At 38.0% G+C, this 7,500-nt stretch overlaps 1 protein-coding gene across 1 annotated transcript; it reads left to right on the forward strand.

Annotated features, from left to right (window-relative positions):
* The first annotated feature begins 1,496 nt into the window (after positions 1-1,496).
* Positions 1,497-7,361, forward strand: LOC138865618 (sialin-like). The gene is made up of 9 exons (XM_070136327.1): positions 1,497-1,684; positions 2,061-2,294; positions 2,495-2,582; positions 2,733-3,094; positions 3,526-3,687; positions 4,618-4,750; positions 4,981-5,222; positions 6,226-6,355; positions 7,050-7,361. Exons 1-9 carry the CDS (start codon positions 1,601-1,603, stop codon positions 7,088-7,090), a joined length of 1,476 nt encoding a protein of 491 aa, XP_069992428.1. The 5' UTR covers positions 1,497-1,600; the 3' UTR covers positions 7,091-7,361.
* The last annotated feature ends 139 nt before the right edge of the window (positions 7,362-7,500 follow it).

A 7,500-nucleotide genomic window follows, 5' to 3' on the forward strand; every position in this document is an offset into this window, starting at 1 on the left:
TTTTTCTTCGTTTGTTGTTTTCTTCTTCTTCTTCTTTTGTTTTTCTCTCATTTTTGTTTCTTGTACTTTTTTTCTTTTCATTTGTTTTTTATTTTTTTCTCTTAGTTCCTTTTTCTTTTTTGGTTTGTTTGTTTTTCTGTTTGACTTCGCTTGTTGTTTTTATTGCTTAGTTTTTACTTTTTCTTTGTTTGTCATTTCTTCATTTGTTATATTTCTTTGTTTGCCTTTGATTCATATATTTCCTTTTTATTCGTTTTTTTCTTTTTCTTTGTTATTCTTCCATTTTTTCGTTTGTTTGTTTTTTCTTTTTTTTTTTCGTTTCCTCTATTTCTTATGTTCTTCGTTAATTTTTTTACTTCATTTTTATTCTTTTTCGTTTCTTACATTTCTCTTTTCCTTCGTCTGTGTGTTTGTTTTTCCATATTACTTTTCCCCTATTTGTTATTTTCTCATTTTCCTCGTTTTTTTTCTCTTTTTTCTTCGTTTAATGTTTCTTTTTTTCTTTATTTTCCTTCGTCTGTTTCTTGTTTCTTCGTTTGTTTGTTTTTTCTCTCCTTTATTTTCCTTCGCTTGTTGTTATTGTTGTTGTTTTTCATTTGTTTATACAGCATTGCAATGATTAGATAGAGTGCATAAAAGTGAACATATGGATGACGATGTTATAAGTAAAAGTGAGCTAACGCAATAGGCCTATATAAGTACTTATATAGACCTTGAACGCAATAGGCCTATGAACACTTCCAGACGGGCGACTTCGTATCTTAAAGTGCTGTCACACTAGCCACTTTTTCCGCCAATTTTTTGACAATTTTATTTAACATAAATACAGACATTCTCGAATATAACTCTTGATTTGACTATGCTTGGCTGAAAAAAGTTGACGGAAAGGTTTTCAGACGGAAACGATCATTATCGTCTGACTGGAAAATCGACAATTCGCTCAAAAATTGACAAAATTTCAGAAAATTGTCAAAAAATTGACGGAAAAAGTGCTAGTGTGACAGCGCCTGTAGAGTAGTAACTAACGGCCGGGTTAAACTAAGCGAGGACCGGCCCATTGAATATTCCTGTATGCGGACATGTATATAAGAAAGAAGTGTATATCTATCAGTCTAGACATGTATATCTACCGGATAGATGGATAGATAAATGTGTATATGTCTGTTGAATTGATAAGCATTTATTTCTGGGTATATGGATGTCGGAATATATACGAATTTTCGTTGGGTCGGGCCTCGCATAACTTTAACAAACCGTAAATCCAATTCACAGTTTCCAAGCCGCGATTTCTTTCACTGAAATTTCCTCCCAGAATGCAATCCTTCGCTCAGACTAGAGGCAGTTTTCCCTTTTTTTCAAAACCGCCCTTGACAGTGATAGTACGAAACTCCTTCCTTGCAAACGTAACCACGCATTATATTCCAGTTTGTTTTATTTGTTTGACTTATGCAGGGGTTTGTTTGTTTGACTTATGACTTATTTGTACTATGCAGGGTTTTGCGGTGCGTGGAGAGAGCACCATACCCTGAGTCTCCTAGCATGGACTATTGTGGCCACACTCACGGCTACAAGAGTCAGTCTTTCCATCGTTATAGTGGCGATGGTCCAGGATCAACAACAGGATAATACATCAAGAGTTATAACTCACCATAACAACCAGTATTTACAGAAAACGTCTCTTGGGGTTAGCAAGACGTTTTATTTTTATTTCTATTTATTTATTTATTTATTTATTTATTTATTTTAAGACGAGTGTATTTATTGCAGTAGTATTATTACACGTGTGAAAGATTGCATGCATGACTCGACGTGTAGCATCTAATGTCATAGTGGATACACTCATTTAATTGATAATGATGATAATAATAATAACAGCAATGACTATAATGATGATAATGACTATAATGATAATGACTAGAATGATGATAATGATTATAGTGATAATGATGATAATGATTATAGTGATAATGATGATAACAATAATTTTAATGATAATGATAACAATAAAACAAGCAGGTAAATGAATAGACAAATAACAATGGCTCCCCCCCCCCCTTCAGAGAGGAGACGCTTCCTGGGACGAGCACACCCAGGGGCAGATCCTGGGGGCTTGTTACTATGGTTACGCCCTTACCAATCCCCTGGGCGGGCGTCTGGCTGAGACCATGGGCGGGAAATGGGTGGTCGGGATGGGCGCCTTGCTCACCGCCCTGCTTACGCTGCTCGCGCCCCTCTGCGCCGCCCTCGCCACCAGCCTCTTCTTGGCCGTCTTGGTTCTCAGGGGCGCCACGGAGGTAGAGCGTTTCAGGAAAGGAATGTGTGTGTGTGTGTGTGTGTGTGTTTGTGTGTGTGTGTGTTTGTGTGTGTGTGTGTGCGCGCGCATCTGTTTTCTTTCTTTTCTATTTTTTATCGTGTAAATGCGACACCATACTGAATCCTATAATTTCAGCGACTCATACCATTTCTGTCTAGAGCTTCCTCGACTGATTTCCAGGGAGTGTGTTTCCCCGCCCTCGCCTCTCTCCTGGCCCTCCGAGTGCCACGCTCGAGAAGGGACAAATCTACCTCATTCGTTTACGGAGGTTGGTGTGTGTGCTATTTTTAGAAACGGGACGACAATGATCAAAGAATTTGTCGAGCCGAATGGTTATTTGCCGTAACATTTCACGTAATAAGAATCTGAGGTAAATAAGACTGGAGACATTTCAGCTTGTGTCTCTCTCCCTCGAAAGGTATTCAAGTCGGAATCGCGGTGAGTTTGATGCTGTCCGGGTGGCTGTGCGACAACCTCGCCCTCGGGGGGTGGCCCTCCACCTTCTACTTCTTCGGAGGGTTTGGCGTCCTTGTGGTGGCCCTCTGGTTCTTGCTTCTGCAGGAGGACGAGGAGGTGAAGGTGGAGGGGGAGCATCAGAAGCACGGAGGACTTGACGAGGAGGTGAAGGTGGAGCTTCAGAAGCACGGAGGACTTGATTATTCCCAAGGGCGAGGGACTCCTGAAGCTCAGAATAACTATACTATCTCGGGAAGTCGATTTGACTCTCGCTGTACCGGAGACGTGGGAGAGAAAACGCCATACCTGTCCAACAACAAAACGGTCAGTTCAAAGGACGAGTTTCTTGGAGCCTTAGAGTTCATTGCAATCTAATTCTATTACTACGATAATTATGATAATTGACGTGGTAGAGAAAACTACATGTCTATCAAAGAACAAAATAGTAAGTTCAGAGTGCTAGGCTTCCATTGTATTAAGGAAAATGAGTGATGATAATCATAATGATACATATGATAATGATAATACTGGTGGAGGTGATAGTTATGATGAAGTGTACATCGGACATGGGATAATGTTGATAATGCTAATAACAATGTGTGTGTAAAAAAGACACAAACAGACAGAAATAAAAAATAGTGGGACATGCAAGACGTCTCACTTTCCTATAAAGTCTTAAAAAAAGTGTGTATGAGTGTGTACGCCAACCATTGACCTTGTATGCACCTGACTTTAGCTTCTTCCCCACCACCCAGGTCACGAGGCAAGACGCAAAGTTCCCATGGCGATCCGTGCTGACGTCCCTCCCGGTCTGGTCGCTGACAGCCATGCACGTGGGCAGCAACTGGGGCATGTACACTTTCCTTACCGTCGTGCCGTCGTTCCTGTCCAATGTCCTCGGTTTCGACATGAAGAGTGTGAGTCAGAGTTGTTTATGTTTGTGTAATTATATCTGGATGGTGTGCTGTTTTGCTATGTTGTGAGTCAGAGTTGTTCATGTTTGTATAATTATATCTGGATGGTGTGTTGTTTTGCTATGTTGTGAGTCAGAGTTGTTCATGTTTGTATAATTATATCTGGATGGTGTGCTGTTTTGCTATGTTATTTCCCTTCATTTCATCGTCTGTGACTGTTGCTTCCGTCTCGAAAAAGTTGCCCATGGGTCTCATTTTAAGAGATTGTACACGCACATGTACATGTAAATACATCGGTGCTAGCGTAAGGCATACGTAGTTACTGTCTTCTTGATCCACTGTATAAAAAAAGTTAATTTGGAACTAAATACAGGATTAAATACGGATTAAAAGATAGTGGTGTTACACAATCATAGCTATTTCATATCTAAGCTTAGTAGAATATTCATTATATCATTAAATCAGTTCCAACCTAAACATCAGATCTGGAGTTATAGTGCATCCTATATATATATATATATATATATATATATATATATATATATATATATATATATATATATATATATATATATATATACACACATACATACATACATATACATACATATTTACATATAAGCTTTTAAGGGTATATAAAATACCAAAAAGCCCGGTCAAACTTCATTGTATTTGACAGTATGTGTTACCTGCTTAGACCAAATGACCTATTGGTGCATTGTATCCAGGAATGCACCATTGCGATAGCGCATGAATTCTTAAGTATAATACGCATGCTTCGCCTTGGCTTCACAGATTAATTATTTAAAATGATCTGTTGCGTCAATAGCTTAAGTTATTAGCGGTGAACTCCTTGTGGGATTAAAATGTTTATAATAAATAAAACGTTTAAAAATCTACCAGTAAACTTTCTCACACGCAAACGCAACACAGAATGGCGTGGTCTCGGCGCTGCCTAGCCTGTGCATGCTGCTCTTCAACCTCCTTTTCAGCGCTGTCCTTGCTGCCGTGTCCAAGGCGGGGACTGTCTCCACTCTAACCGTGCGCAGGATTTCCACACTCTTCGGTAACTGGTACTGGTTCACTTCGTCGAATATGAACGTATTTCTCGTTCTGATGGGTTGGGTTGCCAGGGCGGAGAAAGGGTGAAATATTTTATCTGTGGATTCTGTGATGAAAATTACGAAATGGGGAAGACAGATCCGTTAAATATTCGGATTTTTTGTTTTGTTTTGCCCGATGTATTGGAAGGGATGTTATTTTTAATTATATGCTTATTTCGGTTTTCTAAAACAGGTGCAGGTGGACCGATGTTATGTCTTGTCGGCTTGTGTTTCGTGGGATATCGGAAGGACTTGACTATCATTTTACTGTGCATGGCAATGGGCTTTAAAGGTGCTATGTACTCAGGGTACATGTGCTCCCATCAAGATCTGACGCCCAATTATGCCGGTACATTGTTCGGTCTCACGAACTGTCTCGCCACTGTACCTGGATTCCTTGCCCCGCTTGTCGTCGGCATCATAACGCATGACAATGTTAGTATTCCCGTTTTCTTTGTTAGCATAACGCTCGACAGTATTTGCATTCTTCCCGTCTTCTTTGTTTGCGGTTGCGTCAGGGATAACTATTCTTTTTTAAACCAAGACACGATATTTTTTCCATAGAGTACAACGATATAAATTCTGTTTGCGTATATCACTTATCGCGTTTTATTTTATAGGTTAATTTGATTTTATTAAGAGAACTAACATTGAAATAAGAAAAATAACAGTCTTACCTACACACCCACTATATATATAAGAATGGTAGTCTGATAAGCTTGGTTTTCTAACGAACATTTACATGGAGACATTTCAAAATTAAGAGAAAATGATTCATGATAGAACAGCTTTCTGTAACTGGAAATTCAAAGGCAAACCGTGTAGATAATTGCGATTTTCTTTTGACCAGATAAAATTGATACTCAATGACAACTCACTGTTGTATTTTTAAGACATGATCCATTACCTGTACAAGTAGGAATTCAGAAGCAAATCACATTTGTAACTTTAAGGCCAGTGATGTTAGACAAAATATCAAAGATGTAATACATAGTTGGTTGAAAACTATCTGTTCATCGTGTGTGTGTGTGTGTGTGTGTGTGTGTGTGTTTATTTGCGTATGTGTTTGTATGCGGGAACAGCATATACCATATGCATCGGGACACGAATTATTTATCTCTACATATAATTTAAGACAATCACTACCTGAACCACAGTGCTCAAGCAACATCCAACGCATCAGCGCCATCTATGAACAGTAAACGACGAATTAAAAAGGTAATAGATCAGCGCCATCTATGAACAGTAAACGACGAATTAAATCGGTAATAGGTCAGCGCCATCTATGAACAGTAAACGACGAATTAAAAAGGTAATAAGCCAGCGCCATCTATGAACAGTAAACGACGAATTAAAAAGGTAATGAGCCAGCGCCATCTATGGACAGTAAACGACGTATCAAAAGGTAACCAGCATACATTCTTTTTTTTCCCAACAGCAAACTCTATCCGCGTGGAGGTATGTCTTCTTACTAACGGCATTGGTGTATCTGGTGAGCAGTGCAGTGTTCATCTTGGGAATTTCCGCCGATGTTCAGCCCTGGAATAGACCGCAGAAAATCAAGGAAGGTAAATAGTGTGAAATAACACTGTTATTGGAAAACCTTTTTTTTAGGTTATTTTTTTTTAAATAAAAGGAAATGAATAAATAATGATGATAATGATAATGTTAATAATAACAGTAATAATAGTAATCATAACGATAACGGTGATAATGTTGATAATAGTAATAGTAATAATAATGATAATAACGATAATGATAATGATGACGATTATGATGATGATAATGTTAATGATAATACCAGGAATGATAATGATTATAATGATAATGTTGATAATAGTAATAGTAATAATAAATATGATGAAAATGATAATAATAATGATAATGATACTGATGGATGATGATGATACTGATAATGATGATGATAATGGTTATGATGATACTAGTAATGATAATGATATGCGCCGAAAAGAAAGCATATATATTTTTCACAGGTAATCATAAATATTCTCAAAATAGAAGTTGAGGTTCCGGACACCTTGACAAAGTCTTCACACACACACACACACACACACACACACACACACACACACACACACACACACACACACACACACACACACACACACACACACACACACACACACATACACACACACACACACACACACACACACACACGTCTTCCCAGGACACGAAACAACATGAAAATGGTAACATACATATGATTTACAAACGTTTTCTTTCTCATTTCCGATCCAGGTGAGAAACCCGAGGCAGGGATGGAGATAACGCGATTTTGACCGAAAAAAAAACACCCAGGATATTTTATTTTTATAGATTCTACAATCTTTTGTGGTCGCCATAATGATAAACACATAATAAACCATCTTTAAGTTTCTTTGTTGTGTGTGGTCATAAAGATACAAACGATAAGCAAGCATGTACTTATATTTATCAATAAATATATACATAGATACAAGGGTAACTATTCTATACCAAAGAACCTGTGATGATTAAAGATATACAGCTGCTGAGATCATTAAAAAATGGCTTCTAGGGCCACGTGGTCTCGAAAAAATCGTACTTTTCCCGGCAAATATCGGCCAGTAATGAGGAAACTATACATAGGCCTATTTTATATATTTTCTCTATCTTTGTATGTACTTACCTTGTACATGATGGATGTTGCAGAGGGCGATGAATTGCAAAA

The sequence above is a fragment of the Penaeus vannamei genome, chromosome 21, assembly GCF_042767895.1.
Source record: "Penaeus vannamei isolate JL-2024 chromosome 21, ASM4276789v1, whole genome shotgun sequence".
In the NCBI taxonomy this organism is placed as follows: Eukaryota; Metazoa; Arthropoda; class Malacostraca; order Decapoda; family Penaeidae; genus Penaeus; species Penaeus vannamei.